This window comes from Rhinopithecus bieti, unplaced genomic scaffold, assembly GCF_001698545.2.
Source record: "Rhinopithecus bieti isolate Rb0 unplaced genomic scaffold, ASM169854v2 scaffold_13400, whole genome shotgun sequence".
In the NCBI taxonomy this organism is placed as follows: domain Eukaryota; kingdom Metazoa; phylum Chordata; class Mammalia; order Primates; family Cercopithecidae; genus Rhinopithecus; species Rhinopithecus bieti.
Window position 1 is genome coordinate 5,618,455 of NW_016807991.1, and position 23,861 is coordinate 5,642,315.

General features: G+C 42.8%; 2 protein-coding genes across 2 annotated transcripts in view; both read right to left on the minus strand.

Moving 5' to 3' along the window:
- The window catches only part of NFX1 (nuclear transcription factor, X-box binding 1), an 85,806-nt gene extending 78,991 nt beyond the window's left edge, over positions 1-6,815 (minus strand). The window contains exons 1-2 of the mRNA XM_017884597.1: positions 6,613-6,815; positions 1,772-2,779 (exon numbers count right to left, since the gene is read on the minus strand). Coding sequence (XP_017740086.1) covers positions 1,772-2,779; positions 6,613-6,637 — 1,033 coding nt within the window. The 5' untranslated portion in view covers positions 6,638-6,815. The remainder of the gene's footprint in view (positions 1-1,771; positions 2,780-6,612) is intronic.
- A 7,102-nt stretch (positions 6,816-13,917) lies between these two features.
- Positions 13,918-23,861, minus strand: part of CHMP5 (charged multivesicular body protein 5) — a 17,969-nt gene continuing 8,025 nt past the window's right edge. The window contains exons 5-7 of the mRNA XM_017884781.1: positions 18,562-18,670; positions 16,910-17,022; positions 13,918-14,615 (exon numbers count right to left, since the gene is read on the minus strand). Coding sequence (XP_017740270.1) covers positions 14,565-14,615; positions 16,910-17,022; positions 18,562-18,670 — 273 coding nt within the window. The 3' untranslated portion in view covers positions 13,918-14,564. The remainder of the gene's footprint in view (positions 14,616-16,909; positions 17,023-18,561; positions 18,671-23,861) is intronic.

A 23,861-nucleotide genomic window follows, 5' to 3' on the forward strand; every position in this document is an offset into this window, starting at 1 on the left:
CCCAGGCTGGAGTGCAGTGGCCGGATCTCAGCTCACTGCAAGCTCCGCCTCCCGGGTTTACGCCATTCTCCTGCCTCAGCCTCCGAGTAGCTGGGACCACAGGCGCCCGCCACCTCGCCCGGCTAGTTTTTTGTATTTTTAGTAGAGACGGGGTTTCACCGTGTTAGCCAGGATGGTCTCGATCTCCTGACCTCGTGATCCGCCCGTCTCAGCCTCCCAAAGTGCTGGGATTACAGGCTTGAGCCACCGTGCCCGGCCACAGTGTCTGTTTTTAAGGAGCTTACAGACTAGTGGAGGACAATGAAGCATAAATAAACTATGGTTTCCGGTACTAAGTTCTGTAACAGAAGTATGCAAATATAAGAGAAAGACATAAGTGTAAGGGCTGTAAGAGATTAATGCTATCTATAGAGGTGAAAAAAGTTTCCCTGGACATGTGACAAAAGTAAATTTTTCCCCCCCAAGACAGGGTCTTGCTCTGTCATCCAGGCTGGAGTACGATAGCTCACTGCAGCCTTGATCTCTTGGGCTCAAGTGATCCTCTCACCTCAGCTTCCTGAGTGTCTGGGACTACAGGCATGCGCTAACATGCCTGGCTAATTCTTTTAATTTTTTTGTAGTGACAGGGTCTCCCGATGTTGCCGAGGCTGGTCTTGAACACAGGTGTTCCTCTCACCTCAGCCTCCCCAAGTGCAGGAATTACAGACGTGAGCCACCATGCCTGGCCTAAAGTAGCTTTTGAAAAATGAATAAGACTTCGCCATCGAACTGAGTGACAAATTCTAGAGAGAGGGAGCCACATGCAACAGCATGCAAAGACAAAAAAGTGTAGAATCCAGGGAATAAAATGTGGTAGATACTGAGGCAGCAGAAGATGTGCCTGTTGAGTAAGGCAGAAGCAGTAAATGGAATTAAGCGGGGGAGTGACACAGTTTAATGTGTGTTTTAGGCCAGGCGCAGTGGCTCACGCCTGTAATCCCAACACACGCCTGTAATCCCAACACTTTGGGAAGCCGAGGCGGGCGGATCATCTGAGGTCAGGAGTTTGAGACCAGCCTGGCCAACATGGTGAAACCCCATTTCTACTAAAAATACAAAAATCAGCTGAGAATGGTGGCACATGGCTGTAATCCCAGCTACTTGGGAGGCTGAGGCAGGAGAATCATCTGAACCCAGGAGGGGTTGTGGTGAGCCAGGATCGGTACCACTGCACTCTAGCCTAAGCAACAGAGTGAGACTCCTCTCAAAAAAATAAATAAATAAAATGTGTTTTATAAAGATTGCTCTCTGATGCTGGTTTAAGAGGTGAATGGAAAGAGAAATTAAGAGATGACAAGATCAGTTAGGAACTGCTGCAACTAAGCAGACCAGATGAGGCAGATGAGATGATGCAGGATGAAACCAACAGAGGCAGCAGAGGTGTTATGACCCACCACTTGTGCTTTCACAACTCAAATACAATCTTGTAACCAGACATCTACACCACCCGTATTTGCATTTTTGAAAACCCTTACAAAATTCCTCATTTGGAAAAGAAAAAGAATTATTATTTGTATTTGCTTGTGATATGCATAAAACTAAGTGGTTACCTACTGGGGAGGGGAGCAGCGAGTGGTGGTAGAACTCAGGCAGACAGTGAATAAAGATTGAGACTTTTCACTGTGTAACTTTTCATACCTTCTGCTTTCTAAGTTATGTGAATATATGACTTATTTAAAAATTTAAATTAAAAAAAACAACAAAATACTTCCACCAATCTAGGTAGGTTTACCTGTGTGCGTTTCCACATTCTTTAGCACGTGGTTCTGTTTGCCTCTGGGGAAAGGAGATACTACTTGAGGATCCTGCCTCCGTACAGTGCATTTCTCTTGGTCAACCCTCCTGGAAGACTTGTTGATGACTGCCAAGTTCTCACTGTCACAAGTAGATTTTGCTGGTCTTTCACTGACGTTATCCTTTGGAATGGGGCCCATGTTGTTTCTGTGTCCTGTATTTGCATGTCGGTGGCCCTCCTGTTTGGGTGGATTTCTGCCTGGTCGTGGCCTGGCCCCCTCCACTTCCCAGGGAGGCCTTTTCTGTGGGTATCTTCTCTGCTCATTTCGTCTGGCTCCATACCCATCCAATACTCCTTTTCTAGAGGATGCATCTGAAGAGTCAGGGTGGAAAACCCCCACGGGTTTGGTATTTTCGGGTCCAGTATCCTCGGGTTTTGGAGTTGCTCGGTTACTCCATTCACATTTGAGTTTCCCCTTGACTTTTGGTCCTCTACCATAGCTGTATACAAATTGTGTTGCTTTTTTGGGTTTTGCTCCCCTGGGATCTGCACCCACAACTTCCTTCTCACTCTCAGAAGGGCTATGCTCTCTGAGGTCTGTCCCACTCTCTGATCTGGTAGAGCTCTCTAATCCAGCTGTATCTGAGGTCTGCTCAGCAAGACTCTGTGCTTTTTTGACTCTGATATGGTGCTTCTCATTCCTCAATTTCTGCCAAGGTTGACTCTGAAGGCCATGGCTCTTGGGCGATTTATTATAAGGAGAGGACTGGAAAGACATCAGTTGACTCTTAGGTTTGCTTCCTGAAGGATGATAACTATGCTGATGAACAGCAGAGATTTCATCATAAGGGACCTGCCTGGAAAGGTGACAGGGAGGTGGTGAACTGTAATTTCTTCTATCAATCCTATTAGAGTCTAATCTCCTTTGAGTCCCACAATTTAGACCAGAATTTTTTTTCTCCTGAGGAATGAATTCAGCAGCATCTGTATTGAATTTAAAAGTACCTAGAACATAAAAAATAGACATGTCAGTAAAGAAATTAAGCTTCATCCATGAAACTCATAGACTCTAAGCCAAATCTAAAAATCATTTTCCTTAGGACTTTGTATAAACATGCTGTTAAGTAAGACCTATGTTTCCAGTGAAGGTGGTGGGTTCAAGGTGCTTGTGGAGGACTAATGAATCATTATTCCATGTCCAAAAACCAAACACCAGTAGCCAATGACAGCTAAGTGCTATTGAGTAAAAATGCTCACCTGGGCCATAAAGTGCTATGTATACACGTATTTCTTTTATTACAAAAATTTAAGGCCAGCTAATAGTTCAGGGATATCAATCATCAGGTTCTATGTGGTCATCTTTCAAAACACTAAAGCAGCATTGTGTAATATCAGGTAAACAGGCTTTGGACTAAGCCAAAATGGGTTAAAGTCCGCCTGTCTAACTTAAGGTATGAACTTAGGGATATCACGTGCCTGCTTTTAGCCTTAGTTTCCTTGTCTATGGTAAAGGATGACAATACTTATTTCAGTGGTTACTGAGAAATTTAAATATGATTTCATAAATAGTACTTAAGAAGTGTATTAGTTTTCATCTCTTTCCCCTAGGAATATATTTTGGGTTTTCCAAACACAGTCTCTATGATATGGTCTACAATCCCAAAGTGGAAAAAATTAAGCATACTCCCCTTCAACCCACTCATGTTCCCCCAGAAGATGCTTCTTGGTACAGTCAATTCAGTCCCTGAAGTGCAAAGACAAAATGGTTTGCCTAAGGACATAAAATTAGTAGCAAAGTCAGAACTATGTGTAGCATACAGAATATACTATAAATTGATAAGACCTGGAAGACATGGGTTTAAGTCACTTACCACTTATTGTGACTTTATGAAAGTTACTTAGTCCCAGTTTCCTTACATGTAATGACGACAGTAACAATCTCTACATCAAAGAGTTGCAATGAAGAGTAAAGCAAGTTAGTAACACACATAAAATGGTTAAAATGGTACTCTATCATTGCTGTTAGGACTACAGAGTATCTGAAACACACAGGTTTGAGCATAGGTGGGTGCAGTATAGTGGCTGAGGGTTTCAGGTTTAATAATAAGGCCTAACATTTATTAGGTATTATGTGCCAGGCACTATCTTAAGCACTTTAGATGTATTAACTCATTTAATTCCTACATTCCTGATGAGAAAACTGAAGCACAGAGAGTAAGTAACTTGCCCAAGGCCACAGAAGTATTCCAAGGAAGACTTGGGGTTCCAACTCAGGATGTGTATTAGAGACCATGCTCTTACACTAACAGAGTTTGGGCAGTGGGTACCACAGGCACATACAGTGAAGAATGGAATGATCATAAAGGTCATAGAGTAACCTTTCATCCAATTCAGGGTTTGTCCTGAAAGCTTTCACATAGGCAGAATTCTAAGGGGTAGGATGGGCGGCCTCACAAAGTGACAAGGGGATTAGACAAATGCAGAAGGTGGCAGAGGTATCCTGGAAACATAAGATAATTTAAAGATTGAAATGGTTAAATTGGACCAGTGGGTATTGTGTAGTTCTCTCTTGCTTGAAAAAGAAAGACTGGAAACAAGGGCAGAAATAAGATCAGTAAAGATGTCTAGAGAAGCCTAGTAAAGGATGGGAAAAGAGTGCTTCATGTTAAGCAGTAATGAATTGATGTAACTAGAGAATCCTGAGAAGGTTGCATGTATTCATATACAGGATATGTTCAACTAGACATGAGGCAGGAGGCAAAACCCTCAGGAAAAAAACCCATAAGAGACATGAGGAAGGGAAACAGGACACATTGATAAGGAATCTGGCCATGGCAAAGATCAGAGACACCAATTTTTTTTTTCACTATTTCAAGCAGCTGGAAGTTAGTAAATAGGATATCCAGTCACCATGGCTACAACACAACTAAGTGGTACCCTGAATCCAAGATAACACAACGGCACAGTAGGTGTCCAACAGGTGGGTAGGGCAGAATAAAGAGAAATCCAACTGGCAGATTAGAAAGTCCAGAGACAAGGCTGGTATTGCAGAGTCTGCTCATGGACAGAAAGGTATCCTCTGCACTGGGCTTCTGTTTAAAGACTCTGATGATGAGGGTGTGGGCTAAAGATGATGCTAAAATAATAACTTGGAATGGGAACTAAAGCAAAATCAAACTAAAGCACACGAAAAGGAGTAAGGAGGTCTTTGGACTAGAAGATTTTGCCTCATTAGATACTTTGCGGGTTGGAGGTAATAACGTGGGCACAACACCAAAGTTCAACACGATGACTCACAACTAGGCCCCACCCAATTCTTCTTCAAACACTGAAGGGCACAGAAATGAGTCAGAAATGAGCCTGTGGATGAGACGATCGATGGATCCAGTTTAGAGAATCTGGTGAAGGACTAGGTAAGGAGAATAACAAAATACCCAGCCCAAAAAGTTTTCCAACCCCAAGGAAGACTTAATATCCACAACAAGACTAGGGTATACCAATGCAGTGTGTTTTCCAACTTTTTTTTTTTTTTTTTGAGACGGAGTCACGCTGTCGCCCAGGCTGGAGTGCAGTGGCGTGATCTCGGCTCACTGCAACCTCCACCTCCAGGGTTCAAGCGATTCGCCTGCCTCAGCCTCCCGAGTAGCTGGGACTACAGGCGCGTGCCACCACGCCTGGCTAATTTTTTGTATTTTTAGCAGAGACGGGGTTTCACCGTGTTAGCCAGAATGGTCTCCATCTCCTGAGTTCGTGATCTGTCCACCTCACCCTCCCAAAGTGCTGGGATTACAGGCGTGAGCCACTGCGCCCAGCCCCAACTTTTTAAACTAAGAACCATAGTAATAAATACATTTTATCTGCCACCCAGTATACAAATACACACATGGTCTTCTTGGTGCCCCAACAGCTGGTCGGGGACAGAGCTAAGATTCAAACCAATGGTTTCCAAACTCCATTCTGCAAACTGCTGCCCTGTTTCCCAGAGTGGGCCATAAAATCAAATGAATGCAGTGGGCTGTGACATATTTTTAAACGAAACAGAAAACAGAATACGTTGCTGATTGTAAAACAAATAAACCAACCCCAATGCTTCCAGAAACTTCTGATTCACTTTTATATTTATGTAAGTGTTCAATATTTAAGGTCGTGATGCAAAATGTTTCTTCTGGTTGCTGTCCAACAAATTTGGAAAACACTGATCTATGGAACACCTGAGGAAATGGATGTTATATTAACGAACAAATGAGGCTGTCACTACACACTGAGGCAACTCCAAGAGGGGGAGTGAGTGAACAATTATAGAATAGGTACAGTACAGGGCGGGAGCCATCACAGGAATTAACTCATCTACTCCCACCTGACAGATGAGGAGACTGAGACTGAGTCACACTAGGTTCGCAGCAGGCTGAGACTCTAAACTACTGGAGTTCGGCTCGCGCCCACGCCACCACTCCAGGCAGTATGAGCACACCACACCCTACACGTCAAGAGCCCGCCACCGTCACGGGCTGTGACCTGGCCGACGCCCGCCTGTCGAAGGTCAGTGCGCCGCTGCCCCAGAAAGAGCCTGTGGGAGGGCAGTACACCCACACCGACTTGCAGCGCCGGGACAAGTCCTCTTCTCCTCCTAAACCCAGTTACTGGGCTTCACCACCTAGTCCAAGAGAAGAGAGATCTATGAACGCACGATGAGCGGAGCTTGGCCCTTCCGAGCCACTATCCCCAGCCCTAGCATGCGCTACTCTCGCGATATGAGTAGCTGGGGCCCTAGAACTTCGTCACTGACCCAATTTCCGTTCCCTGAAAGGGGCCCAGTCCCGCTCGGGCCGGGATAATACCTGAGACAGGAGGCGCCTCCGCCATCCCGTGCCGCAAAACCTAGATCGAGTCGTACAGCCAAGCGAGCACTGTCACCAGATCACGTGCTCCGGACTTCCGGCGCCGCGAGAATATTCGCATCTGCGCGTCGTGTAGATGGCCACAGAGGTTGCGCAGCCCGAATCTGTGTGGCGCGTTCGTGACGTCAGATAGACGCACCAGGTGTCGGGCGGGAGGAGGAGACTAGTAGCTGGATGGAAATAGCAACAATCGCGGGAGGGAGAGGTTGGCGACTTGCGTAATCATCGTGGTTTTCTTTCTTTTTTGATAGAGGGTCTTGCTGCCTTACCCAGGCTTGAGTGCAGTGGTCCGATCATGGCTCACTATAGCTTCAGTCTGTAATCCTCCCGCCTCAGCCCCCGGGGTAGCTAGAACTACAGGCCGAGCCACCATGCGCAGCTATTTTTAGGAGAGACGGTTTCGCCATGTTGCCTAGGCTGGTCTACAACTCCTGGCCTCGAGCGATCCTTCCGCTTTGGCCTCCCAAAGTGCTGGGCTTACAGGCGTGAGCCATCACTCCTGGCTCCAAACTTTTTTCTTTTTTTTTGAGACTGAGTCTCGCTCTGTCGCCCAGGCTGGAGTGAAGTGGCGCGATCTCTGCTCACTGCAAACTACGCCTCCCGGGTTCAAGCGATTCTTATGCTTCAGCCACCCGAATAGCTGGGATTACAGGCACCCACCACCACGCCCGACTAATTTTTGTATTTTTAGTAGAGATGGGGGTTTCATTCTATTGGCCAGGCTGGTCTTGAACTCCCGACCTCAGGTGATCCGCCCGCCTAGGCCTCTGAAAGTGCTGGGATTACAGGCGTGAGCCACCGCGCCGCCCCAAACATTTCCTGATCTTTTAAAAACTGCTTCTCCATATCCACTGCCTTTTTTTTTTTCTGATGGTCTCTTGTATATTGCTGGTATCTATGGTCAGTTTTAGACATTTAAATTGTCTTCTATTCTATTAAGTTTATTAATTTTGTCCTTTGTTGAACATCCTTAATTTTGACAGGTTAGCTCATCAAACCTTGTAGTCACCTTTAGAAATTACCAGGTGTATCAGTCTGGGTCCAATCAGGAGAGAGGAACCCTACTTTTTGAACAGGAATTACATTTTTAAAAAAATAAGTTTTATTTAAAGGTTTATTAAGTATATTAGGGGGTTGGAATAATAATAGATTGACTAGTAAACAAGCAAGATAATTCCAAAACAGGATTAGCATATATAAGGAGCAGCTAGGGCTGAGATAAGAGTGTCAAAGGAAGAGCTGAGACCAGAGCTGGCATGCAGACCTTGTTAAGAGAAAAGGTCTGTGGCTCACTGGATGGCATGGAAGTTGCCAGACATTTTTCTTCTGGAGTGCTGGTTGACGCCATCCTTGGGGAGGTGTCTCACCAGAGATACTCTACTACAAACCATCTGCGGGGAGTGCTAGGAGAAGTTACTGACAACTGGTCACTATGTAGTGCCATAGCCAGGCACTGAAGAAGCCAGTGCATTGCAGAAGCCACTGAAGAAGTCCAGACCACAGAAGCCTGCCACACTGAAACCAGAAACAGGAGCCAAAACCCTTTCCTCCTGCAGTATCTCTCCAGTGCCCTCTGCTGACAAGGTTTAATATCTGCCAGCTGGCAAAGAAATAACTTAAAAGACCCAAGTCAATTTCACAGAGCAAACAAAAAGGATAAATGTAGAACTGAAAGCAAATTCATAATTGGCACACTACAGAACCTACTCATTATTTTCAAAACTTGTGAATAAATGAAAGTAAGCAAGGGTTTATCTTGCCTTTCCTATACAAACTACTTCACCGACATACTAAAGCTTGTGGCAGATGGTGAAAGCTGTACTCAGATGGAAATGTATACCTGTAAACACTTATATTTGAAAAAGAACTCCAGATAATGGAGTATTATTCAGTGCCCAAAACAAATGAAGCCAGCATGGTGGTGTTTACCTGTAGTCTCAAATACCTGGGAGGCCAAGGCAGAAGGATTGTCTGAGCCCAGGTGAGTTCAAGCCCAACCTGGGCAACATAGCGAGATACTATCTCTTAAAAAAAAAAAAATAGAAAATCAAAGACCAGGCGTGGTGCCTCATGCCTGTAATGTCAGCACTTTGGGAGGCCAAAGCAGGTGGGTTGCTTGAGTCCAGGAGTTCAAGACCAGCCTGGGCAACATGGCGAAATCCAGTCTCTACCAAAAATACAAAAATTAGTCAAGCTTGGTGGTGTGTGCCTGTAGTCCCAGTTACACAGGAGGCTGAAGTGGGATGATCACTTGAGCTCAGGAGGTGGAGGCTGCAGTGAGCCAAGACCACCATAGCACTCCAGCCTGGGTGACAGAGCGAGACCCTGTCTCAAAAACACAAGACAACAACAACAAAAAAACCCCAAATCCATATGAGCTATCAAGCCATGAAAAGACATGGAGAAAAATGCATATTGCTAAGTGAAAGAAGGCAATCTGAAAAGACTATTTACTGTTTGATTCCAACTATGTAACAGTCTGGAAAAGGCAAAATTAGAGACAGTAAAAAGATCAGTGGTTGACAGAAGTTAAAGGGGAGAGAAGGATGAATAGGCAGAGCACAGAGGACTGCTAGGGCAGTGAACTATGCTGCATGATACTACAATGGGGGATACATGTCATTACATTTGTTAAAACCCATAGAATCACTAGCATGGTGGCTCATGCCTGAAATCCCAGCACTTTGGGAGGCCAAGGTGAGTGGATCGCTTGAGCCCAGGAGTTCAAGACCAGCCTGGGTAACGTGGTGAAAACCCATCTCTACTAAAAATACAAAAATTAGTTGGGCATGATAGCATGCGCCTGAGGTCCCAGCTACTCAGGAAGCTGAGGTGGGATCACTTGAGCCCGGGAGGCGGAGCTTGTGGTGAGCTGAGATCCTGTCACTGCACTCCAGCCTGGGTAACACTACAGTGAGACCCCATCTCAAGCAAAAAACAACAAAAAACCCCATAGAATGTACATCAAGCGTGAACACTAATGTAAACTACAGACTTCGTGTGATAATAATGTGTTAATGTAGATTCACTGCAACATACCACTGTGGTGAGGGAAGCTGATAGTGGGAAGGTTGTGTGTTATATGGGAGCTCTCTGTGTTTTCCACTCAATTTGCTGTGAACCCAAAACTCTAAAAAAAAGTTTATTAATAAAAAAGAAGAAAAATCACAAATCAATAGCCTAACCTTCCACCTTAAGAAATTGGAAAAAGAATAACAGGGCTGGCGTGGAGGTGGTTCATACCTGTAATCCCAGCACTTTGGGAGGCCAAAGTGAGAGGATCGCTTGAGGCCAGGACTTTCAGACTAGCCTGGGCAACATAGGGATACCGCATCCCTACTAAAAATTAAAAAAATAAATTAACTGGGCATGATAGCACATGTCTGTAGTTCCAGCTACTAGGGAGGCTGAGTGGGGAGGACTGCTTGGAGGTTGAGACTCCAGTGAGCCGTGGCTGTACCACCACACTTCAGCCTGGGCAATAGAGTGAGACCCTGTCTCCACAAAAAAGAAAAAAGAAAAAAAGAAGTAAACTAAACCAAAGCATGTATAAGAAAAGAAATAATAAAAGACCAGAAATTATTGAAATAGAAAAAGAACAGAAAAAAATCAACAGAGTTCATTGAACAAAAGTGAGAAAGTGATAAAACTGACAAATGTTTAGGGAGAATAATCAAGAAAAAAGGAGAAAAACTGAAATTACTAAATTTATGGATGAAAACGTAGGCATTACTACCCACGTTTACAGAAATAAAAAGGATCAAAAGGGAATACTATGAACTGTATGCCAACAAATTAGATTACTTAAGATGAAGTGGAAAAATTCCTAGGAAGACACAGACTACTCAAGAATAAATAGAACATCTGAATACACCTATAATAAGTAGAGACTGAATCAGTAATTTTAAAAACTTCCCATAAGGAAAAGCCTAAGCCCAAATGATTCTACCAAATCAAGGAAGAATGAACAGTAATCCTTCACAAACTCTTCCAAAAAATACAGGAGGAGGGAATACTGAATACTTCCCAATTCATTCCATGGACGAAAAACTTTACCTTAGGGCAGTCATTGCCTACTCCTTCACTGCAGAAATTGATGTTAACAGTCCAGAATGCTTAACCATGAAAATAGGTTCAGACTGATCAGGCACCACAGAGCAGTGGTTAACTTTGGATACACTTAAGTACCTGGGGAGCTTTTAAAAATCCAAATGCCCACACTGTATCCAGATCTATTATATCAGAATCTATAGGGGTAGGACCCAGGCATCAGTATTTCTAATAACTCTCTTGGTGACATAACTATAAGAAAACACAAAAGGAAAGCTAAGGGATATGGATGATAGAAATGCCAAACTTTTACTATATGGAATCATTCCAATCTCCTTCCCCATTCCTGCTAAACTCTCAGCACTGACAGATTAAAACCTAGGACCCCCTGCACTCAATTCTGCTCTTTCCTAGCAGTTAACAGGTGAAATATTGACCAGCGAGGTTGTCTGGTGGTAGTATAGGAGTGATGATCACAGGCTTTATAGTGCCTAGGGCTTTCTAATACAGGACTCACTCCTTCCACTTTCCTTTAATTCACTGGTATTGACGCAGACCAGGGCATGCTCTTTGGCCTTTCCCCAATACAGGAAGAATTAGCAGAATGACAAAGACATAAGGAAGCTTCAGGTAGGAGAAACCATGAAGAGGCAAGGAATCATGGCTGTATGGTGGATGTGGGGGGACTAGACGCAGAACACTTACTAGATCACAAAATTGAAAAGTGTGACATGACACAAGCTGCAAAGCAATTATTCTGTCTCTTACCGGCAAGTGACAGGAACCCATTGCCAACTAGTTTAAGCAGAAAAGGGGGTAAAGTTTATTTGCAGAATCCTCAAATACCTCACAGAACAGAGTTGTAGAGACTTGGAATGTCAAGGATCACAATTCAGAGCTAAGTGCCATGGACAGTCTTTCATTCTGTCTCTCATCTTGGCTCCTCTCTGGCTTCAATCTCTCATACTGACAAACAGTAAAAGAATAAAAAAAAAAAAAAAGGAAAAAAGCAATTTCCCTACTTTCTATTTAGAAAATCTGAGGTATGGACTCTGATAGACACAGTATGATCACATACACACTTCCATAGCTTGGAAGGATAAGAACAGTACTACTCTAAAATTGGCATGTTCCCAATAATCACATAGTTGAAATGGGGGAGCAGTTCCCTTGAAAGAAAGGAAATGCTGTTCTGAAAAGACTAGGCAATAAACCATTACAGATAGGCAGAGGCCAGGTCATTGGCAGCTTTTTATGCCCTGGTGGAATTATTAGAGAACCATCAAAGAATTTAAGTCAGATTTGTATTTTAGAAAGGTAAGAGTAGCTATATGTGATCAGTGTAGTCAAGGAAGTGAAACTATGCAAGAAGAGAAGACATTCCAAAAGACCAGGTGAGAGACATCTAGGCCAGGGAGAGTTGAGAGAAGGAGAGGAGGAGTTGGATTTGAGAAACAGGGATTAAAAGCAGGGTTTCAGGATAATTGACTGTGTAGCCAAAATGTAGGCATCAAGGACAACTCAAGCGTTTTCTGTTTTGAATGATAGGAGGATAATAGTTCCATTAGCCTCACAGCCTCCCAGCGTGAGACAATAGTTTCCCTGTCTCACAGCTCCCATCATGAGACAGGGAAAAAGCAGCAGGAAATTCAGGTCTGAGGAAAGGTGATAGGCTGTTTCAGTCATTTGAATGTGAGGTGCTTGTGGGCTTCTGGAACATCCAAATAATTGTTAGGCAAACAGCTGGATATAAAGATTCTGAAACTCAGGGGCAAGTTCAGGGATAGAAGTATAGATTTGGAAGTTAACAGTTAAAGCCATGAGAATAGCTGAGATCACTAAATATAAGTGAACAGAGAAAGAAGTTTGGTGGGTAAAAGCTAGAATCCAGAGGAGCAGTAACATTACAGTTAGAGAGTTGAGGATTTCAGAAAGAAGCCTTAGAGGGAATAGAGGAACAGGAGAACCGGAGAGTACTGTCACAAAAGCCAAAGAGTGGAGATTTAGGTAGAATGATTGCTCACTCGTATCCAATGCACTAATGTGGTCTAGCTAGAGGGCTAAATATCACCCACTAAAATGGGCAATATATGAGTCACTGGTAACACTAAGCAAGACAAGAAATCAAAGAGAAATGTTTGCTGACAGTGAACCCCAAGATAATGAGCTTTATTTGGATATGTTAGATTCTAGGTAACGATGGGGCATTTAAGTGGAAATGCCTAGAACTGAAAATAAGGATAAGAAGTCTAGGCTAGTGACAGTCATTTTGAGTCATTAGTGCATAGGTAATAGTTCATATCATGGGTGTGAGATTTCTCAAGGAGAATACAGATTGGAACTGTAATGGAAGAAAATATTCAAGGGGCTAACAAAGAGGTGTCTATATAAGAGAATAAGTGGGCCAGATTAGAAGAAAACTCAGAACTCATAGAAAAGCCAAGAAAGGTTTCAAGAAGGTAATGATGAATACTATAATGTTTGCTCCCTCTGGAAGGCTTCTTGAGAAGGTGAGGTTGGAGATGGGAGAAGGTTACATACGTTATCTCATCCCCACTTATAACTAGACAAGAACTCCTGAAGAGAGGAACTGTGATTGTTCTTGGTAACCCCTGGGCTGGTACAGACTTCTACAAAGCTGGTGTTCGTAAATGTTCATTGGTATGATCTGCAGACACATGAGAGTCAGGTGCACATGGCACTGTGAGGCACCCAGCAAGGCTGGAGGGGAATGCAGTTGGCAACAAGTTGAGTAAGGAAGGGAGGACAAGATCATTAAAGACCCTGAAATTGGGCAGGAGTTTGAACTTGCTGTAGCACTCCAGGCACCTTCCAAGAAAAGAATGAAGCCGTTTCTTTTTTATTGTTAACAATCCCTCATATGAGAAAAGCCCCTTGCAGTTAACAAGGTACTTATGACCATTATCTCAATTATTCCTCACAAAAGCTCTGTGAGTTAAGCATGATTTTACTAATAAGGAAACAGAAGGTTAGAGAAGTTGAATAGACTATTCAGTAGTTAGTAAATGGTAGACCCAGGGCCCAAGCCCAGATTGTTCCTTGCTCTTTCCTCACAATGCTACTGCTTAGTTTGGTTTCTGTAGTGGAGTTCTAGGCTGAAATGACATTAAAATTCTAATAAATTTGGTTTCCGCAGTAGAGGTTTTAAGCTGAAGTGATATTATTAAAATGATATCCTTTTGAAAAATATTTATTGAGTATAAATAAATGTCCTATACATTAAATATCAAGAAATATTCATTATTGATTACAAGTCAACATGTAATACTGAGGGAACCATAGAATCGAAATACCCACTCATGATACAGTAGTGATAATTCCATTCCAATAATGGACACAGTAATAACTTGTTCACAAGACACAATAAAACTCATCAAAAGGCCATCACTTTAACCAACCTATAATACCACAATAGAAAATGATTCTGAATCATAATATGAATAGCCCCAATAATCTCATCTTTGTCTTATCAATTTATCAGGTCATTTTGAGACTGTAGAGTTACACTGTCATAGATTTTTACGATTCCATTTCCTTAGTTTTATTTCAAATTATTATTAATGAATGAAAACAAGTCATACGAGCTAAAGATACTTTTAAACTGAGTTTGTTTTTCATAAGAAAAAAAGGAATCAAATTTTAGTATAAAGAAAGCATTTCCCAAGCAATGAGTCTCTTAATGGAAAAAATAAAAGAGCAATGGAATTAAACTTTCCTTCAAAGAAAGGAAAGAAACCTAAATCTGTTATGGTAAATTTGGAAAGATAAATATTTCCTAGTCCCGTAATATGTGTTTGTTTTACAAGATGAATGATGCAAATCTATGAAGCAGGGATCTGTGGCAATCCAAATTCATCCACCAGAACTCCATCCTGTAAAAAGGAAGCAATGTTTAGTGCCACTATTTTTTCCATTTGATAAAAAAAAAAAAAGGATTACAAACATTTAATAGTTAAAACTCATTTCCAAGTATTTAATCAATCAAAACCAAAATCCCACTCATAAGATGAGAATGAGCTTTTTCATGAAAGGAAAAGGAGGAAGTGATAAGAAGACAACTAGAAAGGGCCAAAAGGGGACTCCTCCACAGAGGAAAGAGAGTGAAAGAGGGAGAAAGGGAAATCTAAGAGTAAACCTGGAAAGGGGAAAAGGAGGCTGGGAGGGTCAAAAAGGAAAGGTTGAGCAGTGGGTCCTTGCCTCCAGATTTGCATTTTCACACTGATCCCTAATGTGGACCAATGCCTTTCTTAGCCTCCCAAATCCTTGAAGGAGCAGTGCCCTTGGATAGGCAGTCACTTCCTTATCATGCTTTATATAATCATAGGCAGTGATACCACTATCAATGAACACCAGGGCTGCTCTGCCTATGGAGCAGCCATTCTTTTATTCCTTTACTTTAAAAACAACAACAGGCTGGGCATGATGGCTCACACCTGTAATCCCAGCACTTTGGGAGGCTGAGGCAGGTGGATCATTTGAGGTCAGGAGTTCGAGTCCAGCCTGACCAACATGGTGAAACCCCATCTCTACTGAAAACACAAAAAATTAGCCAGGCGTGGTGAAGCTTGCCTGTAATCTCAGCTACTTGGGAGGCTGAGGTGGGAGGATTGCTTGAACTCAGGGGGTGGAGGTTGCAGTGAGCAGAGATTATGCCACTGCACTCCAGCCTGGGTGACAGAGCGAGACTCCATCTCAAAAAGATAAAACAACAACAACAACAACAAAACCCCAATATATCCATAGCATATATAACTCAGGAATCTGTGACCTTCTCAAAGTGGAAATAACATAGATGCTTCAGGGACTTGTTACTAGGAAATTAACAAGGTGGGCTATGGTAGTGTTAATAAAAATGATTTCATGGGTTGCTGAGAAAAAGTAACCCATGGACTTGGGACCTTGAAGTTGCCAGAGAGGTCGGGGAGGAGTGGGCAGTTCAGAAAGGCAAGACTATCCCAGGCTCAACAGAGAAGGGAGGGATACAATAGAGGAAGATGCACACTCACAGAAACCAGCAATAATGGACCTAAGAAATTACCTCCTCCCTGCCCTTTGCTCTCACATTTTACACATAGGAAAAACTGATGAGGTTCAAAAAGAAGACATAAATTTCTGCTATTTTGCTCAAAGTCACACTGTGCTCAGCTTGGTTGTCATTATTAGTGGCTCACGCCTGTAACCCCAGCACTTTGGGAGGCTGAGGCAGGCAGATCGCTTGAGACCAGGAGTTTGAGACCAGTTGTGGCCAACATGGTAAAATCCCGTCTCTACTAAAAATACAAAAATTAGCCGGGTATGGTGGCGCGCACCTGTAATCCCAGCTATCTGGGTGGCTGAGGCACGAGGATTGCTTGAACCAGGGGGGCAGAGGTTGCAGTGAGCTGAGATCACGCTACTGCACTCCAGCCTGAGTGACAGAATGAGTCTCTGCCTCAAAAAAAAAAAAAAAAAAAAAAGAAAAAAGACAACCATGTAGATTTGGACAGAGCTTTAGGTTTGCAAAGTCCTTTACATACAAGATCTAATTTGCTTGCACAACAATTACATGAGATACCTGTAATTATCTGTATTTTACAGATGCAAGGAAAAGAAAAGCTTACAACAGCTAAGTAATTAGTCATACTTAGTGCCAGGTGTTCTGATTCTTTTGCCTTAAATTAGAATCTTTCTACATTAAGTTTTATGCTTAAATTATTAATCCATAGTTTAGAAAATCCACCCATTCTAAACTCCTGTGTGTATAGGAAAAAAAAAGAAAAAGAAAGGAAAATAAAATTAAAAATCCAGCCAGTAATTAACTGGTGTGTATGGAGAGTGAGACTTTTTCACTGCTGCCTAGCAAGTCTCATGCATGTGTTGCTTACGCTTTTACGGGAAATGTCTAAGACCCATCAATGGTACCCAGTGCCAGCTCACAACAAGGGTGATTATGTATGTTACAGAAATTGTCCTTGTATAAAAATATTCCTGAGCCTCAGTGACACTGTTTATGTAGTCAGTTCATCATCCAATGCAGAAAAACCAGACCTTCAAGAGTTCACAAAATAATGACCAGGACTGTCTTTCTTTGTTCTAATGTAAGACTACCTTTTAGATTCCCAGACTTATGGTCAAGCATAAAGCCTTTGCTATTTTGCATTGAAATATAAACAGAAAAACCTTTCACCTTGTTTTTTGTGTCAGTGGGAACACCTTCTGGAATTGCAGGTGCAGATGCTGCCTCATCCAAATAAGAACTGTCTTCATCAGCCAGAAGCTCATCACCCAGTGCATCCAACTCTGAGATTGAAACAGTCAACATTTTAAAAAAATGTAACCAAGAAAACTGGCAGCTAATAAATTCTCTCATTTATCGATGGACTTGAAAGAAGGCAGTGAAGAGGGCGTGAGATTGTTGTATGCCATGTGACCATTACATGAAATCAGACTCCAAAAATAAGTCTGTGGTAAAATGAGTTGGAAGTACCCAAGAGGAATGACAATAGCAGGCAGAGACTCATCAGGGGCAACTGAAGATGGGAAATTAAAAAATAAATAAATTAAAAGGTTCTAGGCAAAAAAAGACCATGGACAGAGCAGGAAAGCAGCAGCAGTAATGTAACAGGGGAATCACACAATAGAAATTCAGTGTGGAATGGTTCTGTCATCTACCCAGTTACTCATGCTAGAAACTGACAGCCACCCTTGACACCTCCCACTTCTTCTACATCCAACCAATCATTAAGTCTTGCCCACTCAATTTTCTAAGATGTCTTCAATCTGTCCACTTCTGTCTGTTTCTGCTACCATCACCCTAGCTAGTCTCGGCCACCATCATCTCTTAAATGGCTATTGCAATAGCTTCCAGACTGCAGCTTCCAGACTGCTCTCCCTGAGGCCATTTGACAACCCTTCTCATTTTTTCATGCTTCCCTACTCATCCTTCAGGTCCCATGCCTCTCTCCCACTACTAACTAGGTTAGAGTCCCTTAGTATGTGCTCCCATGCTACCCCATACTTCTTGCCTATAGTCCGTGCTCTAGTAATTAATTACTTGAAGCAAACCATTTATGTCTTCCACTGCTAGAGAAGCTTCATGAATGTAGGGACTGCATTTTTATTCAGTGCTAAATTTTCACCACCTAGTAGAGTACCTGGTATAGAGTAGATGCACACTAATTATTTGCCAACGATTATTTCTTTTTTTCTTTTTTTTGAAAGGTCTCACTCTGCTGCCCAGGCTGCAGTGGTGCAATCTCAGCTCACTGGAACCTCTACCTCCTGGGATCAAGTGATCCTTCCACCTCAGCCTCCTGAGTAGCTAGGACCACAGGCACACACCACCATGCCTGGGTAATTTTTGTATTTTTTATAGAGATAGGGTCACGCCACATTGCTCAGCCAGGTCTCGAACTCCTGGGCTTGAGTGGATCCGCCTACCTTGGCCTCCCAAAGTGCTGGGATTAGGGTGCCTGGCCCTAATTATTGTTTCTTAATTGGTTTTGCTGTTCTGAGGGAGAGGACTCCAACTAGGAAAACAGATAGAACAAAATCAAAAGGAATATAGCAAGGAAAGGCCATGTGGAGGATACTTACAGATACTAAGCACCAGGTCAGCCTGTACCTGGACTTCCTTCAGAGTTGATCCATCCCACTGTTGTTGGTGGAGTATACAATCTGATGTGGCTGCCTCACAAGCTCTTTGCCCAGGGACTGTACTGTAAACTAACCTTCAGGAAATCCTGATAGAAATTTTCACTAGCATTTGGGAAAAGGTCCCAGGCAGTTGTTCCTTTTGGACTCCAAAACTAAATATACATTACTTTTCTCATAACTTACCTGCTTCTAAATCATCTTCATCCAGTTCTGGGGTGCCATAACTGCGACTCAGTGCTTCTTGGATTTCATTTGCATCTTCCATCATATCCTCTAGCTGGTCTTGTAAATCCTATGGAAATATATATGAGAGGATTTTCTCTTATTTACCATTTTCTTCTAAGTACCCCTTTCCCCTACATTCTCCTTTGAATCTAGACATGAGCAATTTTTTAAAAGATAATGTATGTAAAACGCCAAGCACATAAACAGTTCTCAAAAACTGTTAGTTCACCTCCCCTAGCCCAGTCTTTGGCTAGCAATTTTTTAATGTCAACAACTGAGCAGACACTCCTCTAAAGGACAGGTTCAAGTAACTCTTAAACATCCCTTCTAATTAAAAGTATGAGAGAATGCTTAAAGAATTAAAAACCACAAGCCCAAAGACTTCCTTTAACAATAACTATGAATGTTACTGACCCACATAATCCCCGCCTATTTTGGTGGCAAAATGTGAACTTAAAAATAAAGAATAGAATTGGTGATCTCTCACTTTATTTTTTACTTTATTTATTTATTTATTTATTGAGATGGAGTCTCACTCTGTCGCCCAGGCTGGAGTGCAATGGTGCAATCTCAGCTCACTGCAACCTTCACCTCCCGGGTTCAAGCAATTCTCCTGCCTCAGCCTCCAAGTAGCTGAGATTACAGGTGTGCACCACCATGCTTGGCTAATTTTTGTATTTTCAGTAGAGATGGGGTTTTGCCATCTTGGTTAGGCTGGTCTCGAACTCCCAACCTCAGGTGGTCTGCCCGCCTCAGCCTCCCAACGTGCTGGGATTATAGGCATGAGCTACCATGCCCGGCTGGATTTGATTTTAAAGTGCCTCATGGAAGCCCAAAGTCCTATGTGAGAATAGATGATTGTCAGCTGTCTAGCTGTCTACTATTACAGAAAGTTTTACTTGAAACATTAAATCAAGCAACTATCTTGATCTAAACTATCAATCATTTTCTAGTTAATGAAGACAGGGAGGTTATTGAGACAAGCAAATTATTCTTCTCAAGTCAGTCAAAGACAGATTACATTGTGTAGAGAAAGGAGGCAAGAGTAGAAACAACTGAAGTGGTAGAAAAAGTGAGTTGTACATGGCCCACCCTGGGTGGAGAATCAGAAAGGGAATCATGATAGGTGTCACAGCCAAGACAAGGCTGGTGAAAAAAATGGACCAAGGGCATAGATCATGTGTGAATAATCTACCTGTGCTTAACTGGGAGATTACTACAAGGCTAAAAATGCAGTTGTCCCTTGGTACACGCAAGGGATTGGTTCCAGGATGTCTGCCTATACCAAAATCTGCCCATACCTAAATCCCCAGTCGGCCCTCCATATGGGTGGTTTCGCATCCTGCAAATACTCTATTTTCGATCCTTGTTTGGTTGAAAAGTATCTGCATATAAGTGACTTGTGCAGTTCAAACTGCACTTGCTGTTCAAGGGTAAATTGTAATGTGAAACCAATCTAAGAAGTGGTATAGCATAACAAAGGGCAGCTGGTATAATGGTTAGGAGTGAGACTCTGGAGTCAGATATACCCAAGTTCAATTTTGCCATTACTCAATGAGAAGTAATGTCTCTAAGCCTTATTTTCCTCATTTGTAAAATGGAATTATTAATAGCCATATCTGGCCAGGCACGGTGGCTCACGCCTGTAATCCCAGCACTTTGGGAGGCCGAAGCGGGTGGACTGCCTGAACTCAGGAGTCTGCGACCAGCCTGGGCAACACAGTGAAACTCTATCTCTACTAAAATACAAAAAAGTAGCTCGGCATGGCAGCATGCGCCTATAATCCCAGCTACTCAGGAGGCTGAGGCAGGAGAACCATTTGAACCCGGGAGGCAGAGGTTGCAGTGAGCCGAGATCGCGCCACTGCACTCCAGCCTGAGCGACAGAGCGAGACTCCATTTCGAAAATAAATAAATAAATAAAATAGCCATATTCTCACTGCGGTTATTGTAAGGATTTATTACAATAATATATGTAAAACACTAAGCACCTAATACTATATATATTTTACTGTGTTAATTATGTGCAGAACAATACACTCTTCATATACTAAAATTTCACACAGACAGGAATAGAACTAGTGTTGATAAAGCAAAAGGACCAAATCAGCACCATTTATCCTTCAGAATTTCTACGCAATGCAAGACATTTGAAAATTCTGCCGGGTGCAGTAGCTTATGCTTGTAATCCCAGCACTCTGGAAGGCAAAAGTGGGCGGATCGCTTGAGCTCAGGAGTTTGGGACCAACCTGGGGAACATGGCAAAACCTCATCTCCACAAAAAATACAAAATTCAGCTGGGCATGGTGCATGCCTGTAGTCCCAGCTACTCGGGAGACTGAAGCAGAAGGATGGCTTGAGCCTGGGAGGCGGAGGTTGCGGTGAGCTGAGACTGAGTCACTATAATCCAGCCTGGGCAACAGCAAAAAAGAAAAAAGAAAATTCCTTCCTGACCCCCATAAAGGTGAAAAGGATAGTAAAATGGAGGGGAAATTTTTTTTTTTAAACTTTGATTTTCTGTATTTCCAAGTACCAAACTGCCACATTATATGCATATTTAACACTCTGCTACACAGAGAAGCACTGGCTGAGTAATAATTAAAAGACAATGAAAATAACAGAGAGAAAGCTAATCAAGTCAAGCTTATACAATAGCATTACACATCAAGACACATCTTCCCAGATCATCTATGAATAGGATTCCTAGCAAGACTCCAGGATAGACACAGAAAAAATTCATCCCACAATTAGCTGGTTTTCTATTGTATAAACAAACAAAAGCAATATAAAAAAATATAAGCACTAAGCTAAAAAGAACGTTGACGCAGTGATATGCAGAAACTGAAAAAAGCAAAAGAAAAACAGACCTACACGCACACAACAGCAAAATAAAAAGTTAAGGCTATAAAACAATGAAAATATTTTCCAAGTAAAGCATTTTAGGAAAATAAATCTAACCAAAAAATTCAGATCTAACTAAAGACACATACACACCAAAAGAGTTAAAGGGGCTCTCCACCTGTCATGCTGGCAATCTATTGGAGGACAGGAAAAGGATAATTAGGCAGGGAGACAGACAACCACAGGTGAGAGACGAAGAGACATACAAAGCATTCACAAAGACCAAAGTTTCTCTTTTGTTCCTATTAAATAGCTTTAATTAAAACACAAGGAACCCTAAAAGCAGAAAATACCATTGCATTTCATTATATTTTAATGGCAAATGATATTATACAAAAAAAGATGGCTGGGAGTGATGGCTCACGCCTGTAATCCCAGCACTTTGGGAGGCCGAGGCGGGCGGATCACTTGAGGTCAGGAGTTTGAGACTAGCCTGGCCAAAATGGTGAAACCCCATCTCTACAAAAAAATACAAAAATTAGCTGGGCGTGGTGGCGGGCACCTGTAACCCCAGCTATTTGGAAGGCTGAGGCAGGAGAATCGCTTGAACCCAGGAGGCGGAGGTTGCAGTGAGTGGAGATCACACCACTGCACTCCAGCCTTGGTGACAGAACGAGACTCTGTCTCAAAAAAAACCAAAAAAAAAAAAATAAAGACAAGCATACACAGAACACTTCTATCAGTGAAGCTCTTAGAGAGTATCACATCATTTAATTCCATGCATGCAGACACTTGTGGAGGATTAGAGACCAAGGCAACCTAAGAGGGGTGCTTGAAAAAATAAAAAAATAAGAGAGGGGAGAAATGCCTTCACTTTTTTTTTTTTTTTTTGAGACAGAGTCTCACTCTGTCGCCCAGGCTGAAGTGCAGTGGTGCGATCTCCGCTCACTGCATGCTCTGCCTCCCAGGTTCACGCCATTCTCCTGCCTCAGCCTCCTGAGTAGCTGGGACTACAGGCACCCGCCACCACACCATGCCCAGCTAATTTTTTTTGTATTTTTAGTAGAGATGGGGTTTCACCGTGTTGGCCAGGATGGTCTCGATCTCCTGACCTCGTGATCCACCTGCCTCGGCCTCCCAAAGTGCTGGGATTACAGGCGTGAGCCACCGCGCCCGGCCTGCCTTCACTCTTACTAAAGATCAGCATTATCAGAGAATACCTTTGCAGTGGCAATAAAATGCCTGGTATGTAGTAACTGCTCACCCAACAAACACTGCTTGAATCAGGCCGTACAGCTTTCTCTCCCCCACCTTTTTTTTTGGCTTTATCTCCTTTTACAGTCTCTGATTCATCAACCATCAAACACTTTCTGAGCACCAACTATGGCGGGGCATTGTTGTGGGCACTGGGGACATAGTAGTAAACAAAATCAAGTCCCTGAATTCAAGGAAATGGACATTCTAGTTAGGGGGTAAAGGTCAAGAGCACCATTTTGTATGCAGAAAGGAAGCCTCTCTCCTCTGACCAGTCACCACTCACTCCCTCTGCCATCTCTTCTTGCCACCTGGGCTGTTCATCTGACAGCTGAGAGCTGCCAAGCTCTTAGGGCTCATCTCCCTGGTCAAAACCCAATTCCAATAAAAAATGCTAACTATAAGGAACTAATGACATCATTATTAAAAATCTAAAGAGAATTACTAGAAAAGGGAACCAAGTCTACTACACTAGGAGTTGGGCTAAACACTTTACATACACTTTACCTACATACCTTCATTTAACACTCATGACAATCCTGGGAAAAGGCAACAACATCACTACTCTACCACTGAAGAAACAGACTAAGTATCATTGCATTAGTTAAAAGTAACTACTGGATGCTTATTATGGCCCAGGCATTGTGCGTGTAGATATACTAGCTCATTTATTTCATCCTCATAATACAGAAGTTTCTCGACTTATGATAGGGTCACATTCTGATAAACCCATCGTAAGTTCAAAATATCTTAAATAGAAAGTGCATTCAGGGCCGGGCGCGGTGGCTCAAGCCTGTAATCCCAGCACTTTGGGAGGCCGAGACGGGTGAATCACGAGGTCAGGAGATGGAGACCATCCTGGCTAACAAGGTGAAACCCCGTCTCTACTAAAAAATACAAAAAAAACTAGCCGGGCAAGGTGGCGGGCGTCTGTAGTCCCAGCTACTCGGGAGGCTGAGGCAGGAGAATGGAGTAAACCTGGGAGGCGGAGCTTGCAGTGAGCTGAGATCTGGCCACGGCACTTCAGCCTGGGCGACAGAGTGAGACTCCGTCTCAAAAAAAAAAAAAAGAGGCCGGGCGCGGTGGCTCAAGCCTGTAATCCCAGCACTTTGGGAGGCCGAGACGGGCGGATCACGAGGTCAGGAGATCGAGACCATCCTGGC